This window comes from Channa argus, chromosome 1, assembly GCF_033026475.1.
Source record: "Channa argus isolate prfri chromosome 1, Channa argus male v1.0, whole genome shotgun sequence".
NCBI lineage: Eukaryota > Metazoa > Chordata > Actinopteri > Anabantiformes > Channidae > Channa > Channa argus.
The window spans coordinates 24,374,488-24,391,736 of NC_090197.1; the positions used below are offsets into that span (position 1 = coordinate 24,374,488).

At 38.3% G+C, this 17,249-nt stretch overlaps 1 protein-coding gene across 4 annotated transcripts in view; it reads right to left on the bottom strand.

Annotated features, from left to right (window-relative positions):
- The window catches only part of ptprua (protein tyrosine phosphatase receptor type Ua), a 194,143-nt gene that overhangs the window by 78,938 nt on the left and 97,956 nt on the right, over positions 1-17,249 (bottom strand). For all 4 annotated transcript variants that reach the window (XM_067508765.1, XM_067508749.1, XM_067508739.1 and 1 more), the window contains exons 3-4: positions 16,578-16,849; positions 3,411-3,492 (exon numbers count right to left, since the gene is read on the bottom strand). In XM_067508765.1, coding sequence (XP_067364866.1) covers positions 3,411-3,492; positions 16,578-16,849 — 354 coding nt within the window. The remainder of the gene's footprint in view (positions 1-3,410; positions 3,493-16,577; positions 16,850-17,249) is intronic.

Genomic DNA, 17,249 nt, shown 5'->3' on the forward strand with positions numbered 1-17,249 from the left:
CTGTGCTTGGTTCTATATCAAGATCCACATTAATACGACTAAAATGTGTTGTGGTCTTTACTGTGTGTGAGATTACATTTGTTAAATAGCCAATTAAGTAATTTAATTTAAAAACACAGATGGCGGTAAACGTGTTTTGTGTTAATATGTGCTTTTCAGGTTGACAGTTTTTTTATGCCGAAAACTGCCACAAAGATGTCAGTCAACAATTACTGTAGTTTTAGCAGTCACTTGTAACATCAGCTACTATATTCAACATCAGCAAGTAGAAAAACATCTGAACTCGCATTACCTTAATTCAAAAATAAACAGAAATGTTACACGCTACTTAAAGGTTACAAACAAATTTTAACACTTTTTTAATGTTAACACAGTAACTGAAATTTTGTTTATAAAGAAACATCACATTTACTTTACTACAGTTATTTACTTTGCAGTACATACAAACTAATAAGTCAGTACTTTCTCAAACTATTAAAAAAACTACAAAAAAGGTCCTCTATACTGTTTATGACCATCTGACATCATGTACAATCATTTGTGGGTTAGACAACTATTAGTGCTCTTCTGGTTTGATTGCGCTTAGTGGTTGTTAGTGGTGAATAGTGGTTTTTACACCAGTCTGTAACTTGGAAGCTTAAATTGTGTTTGTCCTGGAAAAATATTGGACATTTGAGTGATAACACAAATACAACTTGTAAATCATGTATGTTTGATTCACATTTGACTTTGTTACCGTTAGTGTGTTTTTAGGTTAATTAGATTAAGAGGTATCATATGCCTATGACAATTGCCTTTATGGTTTGGATTTGTAGTTTACCTTTTACGTTTGTTGTCCAGTTGTCAGGAAAACAACATATAGTAATGGTTTTTTGACAAGAGAGTTCACAGATGTGGACTACAAGAGAGACATTACCTGGAACTGCAAATGAACTGAACCTAAAAGGTTCAGTGTGTGGCTTTGGAAGCACACGGTTTCTTACTGAGTCCTGTGGGTTTAGGCATACTTTCTGAAGTTAAAGTTAAATCCCAGGCCTATTCACACAACACAGCCACAGCTGCAGCAGGCAAACAGTTACTGATAAATTCAATTTTGAATCCAAAAGCAAAGTTGTGGATATGTGACCTCTGTAGCCCTAATTAATACCAGTAAACATAAACTGAAGCAAGGTAACTTGAGTCTCAAATGTATGCAGACTTCCTGAGATGTTCGTTCCTTAAATTAGTAATGCTGCTTCTTATTTTTGATGCATGAGAGATCAGTCTTGACTGAAACACGTGTTCAGAATAAAGACATGGACTCCAGAGGAAAACAACACAAATGTCAAATGAGTTGGAATGCAAACTGAATAGCAGTTACCTTTGAGTTGAATCTTTCCTAAGGGGGCATACCATTATGCTTGTTCACTCGTGGGAAATTTATTCCAGCTTACTAATGTTTACTTACATCTTTGTGGGAGTATGTGTAATTTTAAGGGTTTGGTAAAGGTTCAGTTTAAGGGCCCTTGCAGTCATACTGGCTGCAAAATAATATGTGATTGTGCACATGTAATATGCATTTATCTGCACTTGGCATTTGTCATTTTTGTATGAGTGGATGAGTGTGTGAATGCATGGTTGAGCACACATTGATTGGGCAAGTGGTCAACTCTGAGATTGCCTTCGGTAAAATATAAAAGAGAATTTGAGCTTGGTATAGAAAGGGTTATTTCACTTTCTGTGTCTGTTTTCCAGTGAGAATTCAACAATTTATAATGTGCGGCCTTTTCGGCAAAGCCAGAAAAGGATATCTAAATTTCATGAGTTCATAAATACCCTACATTATCATTCATTAACATTTTCCCACATTTATGCAGCTGAAAACTCACAGCTCTATTACAGCTCCCACTGAAGGCCAATGTGGTTCTAAGCAGTAAGCTTTGACAGAAATAAACTGCAATGTCCGTATTTTGGTATTGACAATAATATAGATATGATAGATACATTAAAGCTGCATTTACTTGTTTTCTGGCCACATGAAGACAGCAGGGCAAGTTAAAAGCACAACACATCACATATTAAAAGGTTTTAACATACTCGTGTTAAAAAGCAGTGGCCTATTTACATATCTCACACACACAAAACAAGAATCATTCGGAGTCGTGTTTCTAGCAGTGTGATAAGTAACTTTCTAAATGAATATGTTGCTAAAACAACAAACACCTGACCCGTATCAGCAGCTAGAATTAATGCTGATTGGGAGCATTTGGGGCCACACTTACACAACCTAATGTTTTTGGAATAATCAAGCATCTCACCCAGCGGGGTGGTGGACAAACCACAACCAATTAGCTAATCCAGGCTGCAGAGTTTAAAACACTAAACATGAATGAAGGCAATTCAGTGCTGCTTATAGTGTCTGTATGAGGATTGTTAAAAATACAATTCATTAAACAAAAGACCAGTTATTCTGTAAATTCCCTACTTTTAGTTGTGTTTCAGCCTACACTTCGACTGGCACATTTTACAATTCAGACCTGTGATAATATTAAAAAGAAGTACTAATAATAATAAAAACAAAAACATAATAATCCATACATGTGTGGAATATAATTAAAGGTCAATTTAGGTTAATGGCTTTCCATCAACAACCAGTGTAGAGCTGACCAATTATTAGAGTTATTATTTAACGTAACACACTGAATCATAGCAATTGACCAAATTGAGAACTATTTAAAAAGCAAAACCCATTATGTAATAAATAGACAATAGTTACCTCAGTTTTAATTGAATCTCATTCTTTGCTTTGATTGTGTGCTATCTCATTCAGTGGACAGTTATTTGCAGGTAGACCGGTGACATCAGACTTAGCTTTTGTATATTGCATCCAGAAGAACTAACCAATTAAAAAACAACACAGCAGTGAAAGGAAAATGTCTGATATAATACATCCACACACTGCCTGTGTACAAAAGACTGGGGGGGTATAATGGTAAATGTAACAGAACCAAACATAATGTTACATTAGCAGAACTCACAGGGCTCCAACATCCTAGTATACCAGTGATGACAAAAGAACTCACAGAAAGTATCAAAGTACAACCACTAGCTGTCCTTTCACTGTCTGTAACCCCACATTAGCTTTAAAAGCACCTGGCTGGGAGCATAGCGATCAGAAAAGGTCAGCCGCTCTGCCAAGACAAAAGAGAAGCCTCCTGCTGCGTTATTGTGGGGCTGACACTTGGACAGCTATGAGGTATACGCGCCTTCCGCTGGCCCCCATCAGTAAGATTCCCTCATAGTCTTCAACCTCACAATCTTCCTCTACAAAATTGGTGAGCTTTGTGGCCCCGACCTCCATTGTTCAGCTTGACACTTTCCCTGGACTCAGTAAAGGTTAGTACAGTAGGAGTGCAGAGTAGGGTACTTACAACAGGGGTAATTGAGCAGCACAATGTCGTCCAAAGCAATGTAGCCCTGTCGCTCCTCCGAGACACTCGCTTCAAAGATGACCTGTTAAGACAACGAATAAATTAAATGACTACAGACCATTAATTCATGATTGGAAAGACAGTGTAGCAATTTAAAAAGAGGGCATCTAGAGGCCTGTTGTGAACAGAAGTGTATAGAATATTTTATTGGATCCACCAAAGACTTCTTAAAGGTACAACAATATTGGCAATAATGTTGATCAATTATGTTTTATAATTGATCAATATTCGTTATAATATAACGAATATTTAACAGAATTAGACAAAGCCTTCTAAGCTCTCCGCAACCAGAGGGGAATTATCAGAATAATAAAAAAAAAAGTGCTCTCGAAAATCAGTATTATGTGCTAAAAGGTCATGTGGATCTAACAGAAGGGAAACTAACAGAGATTGGATTGCTTGATAGAGTGCTTAAACCCATAATCCCAATGTAGAGATGTGGGAATACACACAAGGGAATATGCTTTTGTATTTTAATTTGTTGGCATTAAAACAAATACAAATAATGCACAAGAAGATCGAAATTGCTACTTATCCTACTGTGATCATGAATGGGAGCTTAGCCAAACTAAATAAACAGCTTTTTTTCCTTTGTTAGCATAATGCATGATGTTACTTATTTCTCATTTTGTGAAAACTATTTAGACACTGCTTGTTATGATGAACTAACCTAATGCATATTGTCTCTGGTGCAATATGTTGTTAACCAAGTTGGGTCAGGTTTAGGACCCTGCACATGTCTTCTTAGGCTTTGGGTAAAAACTGAAAAGCAACTACCTCCAGATTTGGTCATGCAAGACCATTCTTGACTTAAGGGACAGTTGTTATAACAAAATAATGTCAACTTAAAGGTAAACTCATACATCCACACACGCACATTTTTCTAAGAATATAGTCAACCACATCTTCACAAGATCAAACGCCTCCACTCAAATCAATGTTAGCACTCATGCATCTTAACTGCTTATCCTTTTCATGATCACAGGGGGGTGGAGCCTATCCCATAACGTCACTGGATAAGAAGAAGGGTACACCCTGGATGTTCAAACTCCACACGAAAAGCCTCCACAATAGCCAGTGAATCAAACCAGGGACCTTCCAGCTGTAAAGTGGCAGCACTAACCAATCAACCAACAGGCTGCCCTCTATGTTACCAACCATTGGTAATTTACATTTGCACCTTTCAGACTTGAAAACTATAGAAATGACAGGTCTTGCCACTGCGAACTGAAGCTCAGTGCACAAGCTACTGCTGATATTTAAAGACTCAAACAACACCCAGCAGAGTGCGGTAAGCATCCTGGAATCGAATCTAATCCAAGTAGAGATTAGTAAATTGTAAAGATTCCACAGCAGTATGGGGGCAACATGAGAAAATAACTGCCCAATCAAATATGAATGTCCGTTCATTGCTCATGCTACTGTATGCACTAGTCACATGCTGCATTCATGTCACGTCATTTAAACCATTATTATCAACAGCTAAGTGGCAAAATCATGTAATTTTTGACTTGCAATTACAATTAGATTGCTCACACTTAGCAAAATTAGTGCAAAAGTCAACATAAAAGCTCTAAAAGTGATACAAAGCCACAATCAAAAACAGTTAATAATAAAAAGCTCTAAAAGTGATACAAAGCCACAAGCACAAACACTTAATAATACCTTTAGAACTAATAAGTTAAAAGGTGTGTGTCGTCTTTACACCTAGTTTATCAAGTATATATACTATACCAACTTAAAATACAAATCTAATACAATTACAGCAAAGTTTTGTAAAATAGGCTACTTGCTGTAAGCAACAGTTTGACAGCTACAATATGAATCACCACCATCTTAAAGTACTTCCTGTTCCCTTACTTCCTATTCTACTTAGGAATCCATATGTGAAAACTCAATTTTTATATAAAAAAAAACCTAATGGTTTAGTCATGAGTATTGGGACTGCCTCCACTGTCCTATACAGATGAGTGCACACAATAATTAAACCTACAGACTTTAAAGTTAAATTGAGATAAAGGCCTGCCTGAAAACTAATACATATAAAGGATTTTGTCTACGAGTGTAAATGTAAATTTGAGACCTGTTGAGAAAACATCAAAGAGCAAAAGATGTGATTAGACCTGTGGTTATAATTATTTAAGAGATTTTGCCTTATCAAGCGTTAAAATGCATGGTAATGAAAAGGACCTCTCTCCTTTCCTACTGTCCCTTTTATCAATCCGTATATTAGCAGCAGGAGCTCTTAAACACAGTCTAAATATTTACCCGCTGATCCCAATGAGGTGGTTGCATGCAGAGCCTCAAATTAAATCAGCAGGCCTCCCAGAGTGAGCCACAGTCATTCCAGGTTTCCATGCTGTAGTCAGCAGAGCCCAAATCATTCCTTCACAAGCAGGATGACAAAACCTAAACTTCAACACTGAGTGCATTAACAGCCAGTAGGGTGAAAGCAGTAACTGTATACTGTACCACCTCAGATGTGTGCAGCCCTTGCAGTGTTTCATCCAACCATAGTACCTTCTAGTTATTTATTCCAAAGCCCAGTGGAAGTCAGAATGTGACCATGCACTCAGATGGATAATAGATTGCCATGTTGACAATACATCAGGCTTTAAGTGCCTTGGGCCAATCAATATCACAAAAGGCCTTGGCAGATGGATACAGACTAAAGCTTTCTTTCCACTAATTTATTTTTATTTTTCAACCCAATGTCGGGCCATTAGAGACGTCTGACCGATTAACTCTTCAATTCATCACGCGTCAATGCACCCACCACCATCGATTCACTCAGCTCTGTGCTTTGAGCCATCATTAAGCTCCTCCACAACTGCCCTCACTTAGAGAAAAGTATGTTTCAGTATGACTGTGCTAGACACTAAGGAATAACCTTGGCATCGAATACCTGTGCACATGTAAACACAAGCTATTATATAAACGCTTACAATATCCCCCTGCAGTTTGTGTACAAACAAGGGGATTGTAAATGAGACTATTTGCTCAATGTGTGAGGAGTAGAGAGTATGTGTGGGAGAAGATACAGTAGACATACGAGTGGTGTTAAAGGCCTGTATCACAAAGCAAGATAAGTGGCTTACCCATCTATTTATGAACTTCAATCAGGTCTTTGTATATCATGAAGGTTCTAATCAGGTTAGAACACCATGGTAATCTAGGCTGCCCAGCTAACCTGCTATTAAGAAGGCTGACTTCAGAAAACTCAAAATGAGATAATATTTTCCATTAAATGTTGAAATGTCTCATTTTCAACATCTGATATGTTGTTTATGTTCTATGGCGAAAAAATGTGGTTTATCAGATTAGCAAATCATGGCATTCTGTTTTTATTTACGTTTCACACATCCTCCCAACTTTTTTGGAATTTGCCCTGTAATATTTAAACTACAGCAAATAGACAACTAGAGAAATAAAGTTACATTTTAATATACTAACAATAGTTCTTGTAGACAAGTGTCCAGAGATTTAAAACAGGACTAGAATTACTCTAGTATTGGAGTTTAGAATTACCTTTATGAATATTACATCTTTTTAGACTAAAAGATAAGATAGGAAGGTGGGTATTTGTTAATTTATAAATACCCACCATGCTTTTTTTAAGAAATAAAAAAATCTACACCTACAGTAGTTAGTTAGCCTAGGGATGCATACTTTCTGTCAGAATTGTCTGTAGTTTACACACCAATCAGCTGATCACTAAAACTACCTGCAGCTCTCAGAGGCAAGGACTCAGAACATCTGAAGGCATCCTCTGGTATCTGGCAACAAGTCGTTAACAGCACATCATTGTCAGGGAATACTGTTACTATGAAGGGCTGTACTTGGAACAATGTTTAGGCAGGTTGCACGTGTGAATGTAGCATCCATATGAATGCCTGAACTGAGGTATCCCCACTGAGCATTGCCCAGAGCATCACACTGCCTCTCGCCTTTATCCCGTAGTGCGTCTTGGTGCTATCCTCCCAGGTGCCATTGTGGCATCATCATCAAGTTCTTCACTTTGATGGTTCTAATGTTGTGGCTGATCTGTGGGTGATGAATGGATAATGCTTTCATTTTTCATATTCCCAGGCTCTTTCGTGGTTGTGTTGCATGTGTCCGCATGACATTTACCAGTACTGCATATGTAGCCTGGTTAGTAATTTGCATGTGCTTTAATTATTTGTAGCAGTGTTTTTCATTTTTCATTTTATTAGTTATGTTTTTTATTTTCTTGTGTTGGAGTTGAATATCTTCCCAGTCCACCATAGATGTGTATAGAGAAAAAATGTGCAAGAAAAGATAGTAAAGGAACACCTTGCATAGGATGAAGAGATAGAAAATGGAAGGTGGAAGCTTAAGCCCCAGTGATAGTGTTTGTCATGACAGGGCCTGATAGCATCTTTAATATTTGATAGCAAAGTTTCACCCTTTTCCAATACTCACACAAGTTGGCAAGCAGGAAAATCTATTTCTGCAAACAACATAAGAGATGAATTCATCCAATTGAGAATATCCAGTTCAGGGTGATGTCATTCACTCAGCCTCTCTCAGGCTTTTGTTGCAACAAAAAATGGTTGACAAAAAGGAGGACATTGCAACGGAACAATCTGTAAGGTGTGAATCAAGGCCTGGTTTACTGCAGGCAGCTGGGTGCCAGCCCCCCAAGATGAAGTGCTGTATCACTGTCAGTGACCACAGGAAATACGAGGAGAGCACAAGAAACAAATCCAAATCAGGAGGCAATTTCTGGCACAAAAAAAGCAACTGTAGATGGTTAATGACAGAGAAGCAGGTGGACAATCAGATTTAACGTAAAAGGCATGCAAGCATTTTAATATGCACCTGAAGCTGCTCATAAAGTTGAATGCTGGAGAATTGATAGTGTAGTGTAACAAAATCCATTTTGCATCCCAGGAGGTCTCACAGTAGATGCATAAAATTGAGTCTGGTAGCAGTAAAAGGGATTGCATTAAAACTAGTGTTTAGACAGTAATTAATACTTCTAGCTTTTGGTTTTCATTACAGTGCTGCAGAAATTATTTGTGTGTGCACTAATGAACAAACTCTGAATTGATACACAGATGCCATTAATCTTCATGAGAACTTTAATTCATTTAACGACTTAGTGTGCGTGCAGTGGTTTGAGAAATGTGTTGTAACACTGTTCTGTTAATTGATTTCTTCAGCTCGAATGAGGTCAACACTATTGATCCGTATTGGCAGCGTGGCAGTAAAATGCTGAAATATATTATGTGCTATTGCATCTGCCATCTTTCCTCTGCAGGCTCAAGAAATACAGTGTGGTGTACAGTAGATTCACAGCTGTGGGCTTTCTGGAGGACAACACAGCATGGTGACTGTTCTCTTTTTAGGAGTGTCAGTCTTTGGTTAACAACCCATTGGTTTAGTATTTGGCTAAAAGAATGTGGTGAAGGTTAAACCCACTAAAAGTGACTTTTTCATATGCAGTTGGGTGGTTAGCACCTTATTCTCATAACCAGTAGTATCGTTCAACTGATACAGGATTTTCAATGGCTGATGCCAATTTTTAGAAAGAAGGGAGGCTGAGGGACGATTTAGAATGCAGATTGTTTTTCCTCTCTTTTCGCATTTTTGCAACTTAAATTAATATTTGATGAATACGAAAAAGCAGCAGCAACACATAATATAAAAATCTGATAAAACCAGTTTTGTATTTTTAAATGATCAAATATACACACTCAGTTGGGTACACATAGCTGAAACTAATCCACTCTGATAAATACTCCATAAAGGTTACAGTATGTGCTGATTCAACCGTATAATCATTTTGGAGGGTGTAGTGTTTAAAGTGGTTGTGTTGTGTTCTACTAACAGGAGTTTCTTTTATTTATTTTACCACATCTGTATCGAAGCTGGGCTAAGTACACAGTCACCTCTCTGTATGACAACAGCAGCATCTTCCACTATGATTATAGAGCAGCTGACTTCACTACAACAGTTTTAACGGTTTCACTTTAATTTAACATAACATCTACAGTAAAAATAGCCCTGACATTTAAGTTTATAAAGAGTGGAGAATCTAGACATCAGTCACTGTGACTCTTTGATTCTTAATCTCTTTCATGTGACTCTCTGCAGAGCAGGTAGTCTACATCCGGCAGAGGGAGGGGTGGGTCCACCAGAAAATGCTCAGCTTTAAAAGATGCCTTCACTGATATTGAACTTGCTTCTTTTGGTTCTTGTTTGGGGGTCGTACATGTTCATAAATGCCATTAAACTTCCCCGTGAGTTTGGAGGAATGTTTCAGCTAAAAGCAGAGAAATATTTTAATATAGGGAAATCACAGTGAAGTTTAAAACCATTATTGTACATTTACTAAACTAAACCCATAGAAAGCAAGTTGAAAATTGATGAAATCAACCTTTAAGATTTCTAGTACATTGGATAAATGGTCACTATTGAGTAGCCTACATAAATTCAACTTTGACTTTAGCACTCTTGTAGTAATTAAAGTTTATCTAACGTCAGTGGAGCTAACATTACCTTTGGTCTGAGAACTCTACTTGTTGAGGTCAACTTCCTTTGTGCTTACAGTGATGTACATTCATAAACTGGTGAAGTCTGACCACACCTGGGTTCTGCCTGTCCTCCTCTCTACTCTCTGTATCAGGAGCAGCTCAGCTCAGCCCTCTGTCAAAGAGAGCAGCCAGAGAGTAGAAACTGCAAAATGAGCACAACTGTACATTCAGAGTTCACTCCTGTCTTCAAATGACAATAAAATGCATTTGATTAAATTACTGACGCCCAAATAATTTACACACCAGCAATTTTCAGCTATATTTGTGATTGAAATGCTGGCATTGTAGGATGCAGATGTATTTAAAGACCACTTTTTAAAGAATTGGTCAAATATCAGCCCAATTAATCAGCTGACTGACAAACTGGTCGACCAGTATAAAGATAGTATAGTATAAAGATTTTTGGGCACTGTTCAACATCCCTGTTAAATTTTAGTGCAATAAATTTCCATTTTACCCACACTACTATTTATTCACTATCCATTCTAAAGTGGTTTTAACATTTAAAGTTCTAGGTAGCCAAATATCACAATTTATTTGAAGTGAGAAGACAGCACGGATTAGATTTGGTACATTGATCATCAGTAACGAGGGAGGTGGCATATCTCTTTCAATTATCACACTGGGCAATTAAAAGCTACAATCCACTGGTTTCATCATGAATATCAGTGGTATCAGAAATGAGTGGTAACTGATCAACATCACTTGAGCCCCTTTGTGACTTTAATCTAACTGAGCTGGTCTGATGTCATGAAACAATTAACAAAAAGGTGTGTATAGACTATGACACAGAAATAAAAATGGAATTTAGCTTTAGGATTGCACACACAGTCCCTCTCTCTGTGTGACCTGTCACATGACAGATATCTCCTGAAAATATTTACTTCACTAGCCATTAAAAAAAGCCTTCACCTGTAAATGGCTACATGCTGATACACCTACTGTATGATACAACGTCTTTGATGATTTCATCAAAGGCATTTATGAGATGAAATGACTCATTTTCCTACAGAAATTGAGACATTATCTCAACTCTGCAAGATGGACAAAATGCATATCTGTAATCTATATTGACATGATGTTATTCATCTCTTTCTGCCGCAGTTTGTCTATCACAATTATTTATGTGCAAATTATGAAAGGATGCATTAAAATCTAATATTTAGGGCAATAAAATACATACTTTGCAGTATAGATGTATTTAGTGTCATTGTTCCTGGAAATATAATTCCTGTTTTTTAATATATAAAATTTTTTTTTAATGAAATCTAATATTTAAAAAAATGAACATCTTATTTAATTTACTAAAATCCTCGATTGACTAGGAAATGTGTTATCAACAATGAACATCTTGTTTCCAGAAATACTGGCATAGAATTTTTAAATTTCATAGAAATAAAAGCCTAAATACAAAAGACAAATAACACCTCTGATCACAGTCCAACATATCTCTGCAACAGTCTGTCTTTTCTGAGGTGGTATTGATGCCTGTTGATAACTAGATTAATTTTTTAAATTATTTAATCTCAACTGCCCCCCCCACCCCCACCCCATACACACACCCCACACACACGCACACACACACACACACACACACATACTTCCCCTCTCTCGGCCTTCTGAAGTGGTTGACCTCTCTTTGTGTGGAGTTGCTCCTCAGAAGCCTGCAGGTGGTGAGCTGCTGGCTGCCAGTGCTGGACAGTGATCTTTATCAATGGGACTGGTTGGATGAGTGGAGCCCTGTGGGGACTGTGCTAAGCTTTGAGTCATAGCAGTGGGAGATGGTGAAGCGGCGTGTGGGGAAGAGTTGTCCCCGGGGGCAAAAAAAAGACTGAAAGGACCTCTCTCAGAGATGTACCAAGCCTCACTCTGGGCTCACTCCTGTCCCTCTTTTGTTTCTTCGGGCCTATGTTTAATCCTCTTCACTCATCGGCACAGCTTTACCTGCTTCATTACCTGCTTCTGATCATCCGGCTTTATAGGACAAATAAAACAGTCTGTGGGAGAAAACTGTCCTCTTATCATTCAGCCAGCTTGGACGTATCTCACTAGAGCAGTAGATAACATTGCATATGCACGCCTGTCCAAATGGTAAACACTGCAGTGCTAAGCAAACTCCCTGACTGGGCTGAGTTGTGTGATTGTATACCTCAACTCCTCCCACTCCTCTGAGAGCAACGCTCTCCTTGCCTCCGCCTTTTCCTCCGCCATGGTGCGTTGCAGACACACTTCTAATGTCCATGCAGAAGGGAAAAAATCATTACTTTAAATCAGTTTGGCTGTTTGTGAGAGTCGCCCAGGACAGGAGAGCTGAGGATGGTAAAGCGCAGGCTGTCCTCATTGATCTGTGCAGCCCTCTAATCTCATTAACTGGCTCTTGATTTATTGAGATGGGGCCCAGAGTGCACCAAGGTTATGGAAGCAAACACCCAGACCGCTCCCCTGCACTAAGGGTCGCACAGAATTGAGGTCAATTGACTGTTTGGTGCACTCACACTCCCACAATCCCTTACACCAGCCAGTGCCTTCACATTAACGCTTTTGGGGAGGTGGCAGGATTGGTGGGAAGAAAGCAAGCATTGGAGATAAATTATCGGCTGTAATGAGGTGAGGCAGGACTGCATCCAGTCATCAGAATCTTACAAGCTACACAACAGCGCTAATAATGCAGCACGAACAATACAGGCATCAAGCGGAGATATTGATTACACTGCAGCACGCAGGTAAATTGACCAATAAATAAAGATACTATGTAAATACACACCCACTGTAATTACACACCTATTGAGCCACTGTGATATGTGACACAGCTGCAATTTGCTAATTCATGTGTGTGCTCTCACTGATACAGAGGTTAATATAAAGGTGCTAAAGGTGGCAGTAGCCACAGTTCAGAGCAGCTCAGTGGAGCAGCTGTTGCCTTGCTGAAATCACCAAGCAATATGGCTGAAATCAGCATCCTGTTTCAAAAATGTTGCAACATCTGTGTAAATTTGGGCTGTCACAATGATCGGGTTCAAAATCAAATTTTACAGTTGTGGTTTACATGACCACAAAACTAGGCTGATAAATAAAAATGGAGAAGGGCATTAGCACGCAAATGCTTGCTCTTGGAACAATCACGACCCTGAAACATCTGTGAAACAGTGCATGGAACTATTTGGGCTTCTTCACTGTTGATGCCAAAATGACCTTATTAAGTCTGTTTGCCGACTGTGCAAAAAGTTTTGCCTTACTTTGCAACAAACAAACCTGAGAAGTCACCTGCTGCTTGCAACCAGCAGCTTGTGCTGTTTATATGCAGTGACATTTGCACTGCATATAAACAGATGCCGGAAAAAGCTCAGAGTCTGGGTGAGATCTTAGGTGGAGAGCCACGGGCAGTGTGGACTGTAATGGAAAAGCAAAGTGGAAGTGAGTCAACTTTTTTGAATGAAGTGGTTTGTGTTTCTCCAGTGACATTTGTGGCCAACCTTATGTTGTTGGTGTCAGTCAAAAATATGAAATGTGAAAACATCTTGTGTCACTGACTGAATCTGAAATTTTTATATCTCACATATCACTATGTGATTTTACCTGTCCACACCAGCTGTCCCAACAGGGTACCCAAACCTAACAAATTTGACAAAATAATTCTAATGTGTCTCTGCATTTACGATATATACATCTGTGATGATGTATTTAGTTACTTAGATTTTTTTTTTTTTAAATATGTCTTGGCAGCATGGTGGTGGAGTTGTTAGTGCTGCCACCTCAAAGCTTGAAGGTTGTGGGTTTGGACTTTGCATGTTCCCCCCGTGCTGCATGGGTTTTCTCTGGGCAGTCTGGTTTCCTCCCACACTCCAAACACATGCATGGTAGGTCAACTGGTATTGACCAGTGTGAATGGTTGTCTGTCTGTGTATGTCTCTCTGTGTTGATCCAGTCCAGGGTGGACAGGTCGCCTCTCGCCCGATGACAGCTGGGATAAGCTCCAGCCGCCCGCTGACCCATAGGATAACAGGTGACAGATAATGGATGGGTGTTCTTGAGAAAAATTCCTGAGAAACATCCAGAGTAGAGGAGGTTCAAGATCTGTTCTTCAAGTGCAGATTTGTTGATATAATTTTATATTGGTGAATTTTTTTATCCTAAAAAAATGTTTAGCAGAGGTAAAACACCTAGTTCATGTAAAAGGAAAGGAGACCGTAGGGCTTATTTGCACACACACAGGAATCTAATTGAAAAACTTAAAGTAAAAAGATGACGAACATTCGAACAATAATCTAACACCGGACTTTCATTGTTCAGAAGTAGAGGGTTTGCTGCAGTAGATATGAAATGACACAAAAGATTTATGGTGCTTATGATATGTTGAACAATCTTCATGAAAAATGCATTGAAAGTTGTATAAGATTAAACCAAATGGTATGAAGATAATTGATGAATGGATGCTTATTCTTTTCAGGGTCCTGGGGGGCTGGAGCCTATCCAAGCTGTCATTAGGTGAGAGGCCAAAGGAAACCCACGCAAACACGGGAAGAACATGCAAAACCTTCAAAGGAACCAGTGATCTTTTATATGGAGCTTGTAAGGCTTAACAAAGCCGTGTTCGGCTATTGACATCAGACAAAAGTATGTAACATATAAGACATATAAGAAAAAAAAAGATCACCACAACAGAGCTGCAGCTAATAATTATTGCTGCACAATCATTAATTCTATTAAGCATCAAAAGCACCAGAGGAAATAAAAAAAAAAAACGACCTTTTATCCATTTGTGAAGCTTTAACTGCTTTGTGTGATACATTTATTTCATCAAATCTAAAACAGTTATTTGAAGCACTATTCATTTTCTCTAGAATTTCTATCATTTCAACATATAAGTAACGTATCAGACAAAGAACAATGTCAACACACTGATAGGACTGGATCTCTTAGCTAGTACTCCAGCAAGTTCTCATTAGTAATAAAATGGTGGACAAAGCAGGCAAAATCAAAGAAACAGAGACTGATACATCATAGAATTGTTGTGAGGATCAAGCTTCTGCATGGATAATGCAGTTTCTACAAAAGGCAATCGAAGACAAATCTGATGAGATCCGATTAAAAAGCTGAGTGCCACACAAGACAACTGTTTTTACAGGCTAAGCACTGTCCCTAATAGAATAGCTGGTATCCATAGATACAACCGGTGGTGTGTCACAGCTCTGTCAGCTGTGTTTACGCTGCATTTATATTTATTACACAAAAGAATAACAACACTGCAAGATTGAGTTGGAGCTATTCCATATAATAAAAATGATTCTGAAACACTTAAACTTGAATTAAAACATTTAACTGTTTCTTAGTAGACAGAAAGTCTACTTTTGGATTCTAGGCAAAACATGGTGGATGTGTGTAGGCGTCTAATTTACAAATCTACAAACTCTTTTTGAAGGACATTAGAGTGATGGCAGAATTCCCAGATTACTGCAAAAATTAAGTGATCTTAAAGCCTCCAAAACTACCTTCATGTTTTTTTAAAATAAAGAAACACGTATGAGCGTTTAAAATCTTCAATTTTATTTTTACTTATTAACTCAGAAGTATTATACTTCACAGACAATGAAAACCAATCTGCTTCAACATAACTGCATGATTGCGATCCAATTAGATCTACAATAACTGGCATCTGTCGGACATCAGCCCCAGATTAATACTGTATACCAGGGGTAGACAATTATGATTTGAGGAGGTCTGGGTAGAGAGAATTTCCTAATGTACAGGTCCACACATCGTCATGTTTAAGTTGCATTATAATGTAGTTATACATTACAATTAATTGATATATATTGAAGTAGCACAGAAGTCAGTGTATCAACATCTGCACAGTGTGAAGTCAGGGACTCAAATCGAATAAAGAAAGCTATAATTGAATGCCATTTCAACAATATTTATTTTCTGTGAAACTCTGAAGGGCTATATATATGATAATAATAATAATAAAATATATATATATATATATATATATATATATATATATATATATATATATATATATATATATATATATATATATATATATATATATATATATATATATATATATATATTAGTGAAGGCCCTTCCTACTCTGCCTGTGATTGGCTGATATTCTTACCTTGACCAATCTCAGTCCTCATACCTAAACTAGTGGCAACGAGTACTGTCTAATCGAAGACAGCTCTTGGTTCGTCTATTAGTGACCGCTGTTGTATACTGTTGTCACACTACGTTAACTGCTGGGGGACAGGGGCGCCATCTTTTGTGATATGCGCTCAGCCTGCTATGCTTGTAACAGTGGATTTACCTGCATACCCTATGTTTTGTTTTGCTAAAAAGTTGTTTAAATTGTTCAAAATTGATGGAGATAAGGCTAAATTAGGCCATCACTCTTCTGCTGACCTGCTATAGCAACAGCACTGACCTCATGACAGAAAATCAACACACAGGTCCCAGCTCACAAACTGCTGTCAATTACAACATTATTACCACCAGGTGGTATTAATGTTGTGGCGGATTAGCATGTTTTCTTTAAGACCCTCACCTGGTATTCACTAGGCCAGAAGGTGCTGACTGCAAGCTCCACTTGGTGCCACTGGCGGCCCTGAGAGCCTGAGATATTCCACACTGCGCTGCCCTTGGGGCCTCCGTTGACTCTGATGTAAACCTGCAGGTCCCCAGGGCTATGGCCATCCCGACTGTACAGGAAGTAGCTGAACTGGATGCAGTGGGTGTCGTTCTCGCTTAGTGGGAGCAGGAGAAGCTGAGCCCGCTGGCCTCCAAAATGCTGCGAGGAATTTACCATCATGAATGACCCTGGAGAAAAAGACAGAAAAAAGACACGTTATAGGACTTTTCTTAAGTTTCAATTCATATACTGCTCCTTTTACACAATTTCTCTATGAGATCAATAAAGCTGTTGAATCTTGAATCTTTTAGAGTTACAATAATTCTCACAGACAGCTTACTGAGATGGCGCATAAAGAGCTATTTGAAAGTTTAATCCCAATAAAATGGAATGACCTTTTCTAAAAGCAAAGACTTTACATACACTTCACAAATAGCACCCATTTCAGCATTTTCTACTGCCAGACAGAGCTGAGTTACCTGAAATATAAAAAAATAACAAGATCCAACTCTTTGGGCTTCACCTGTAACACCTCAGTCCAGGATAGATATGTCAGGTTGGTTTTCAACCGCTGAAGACTCTGCTTTA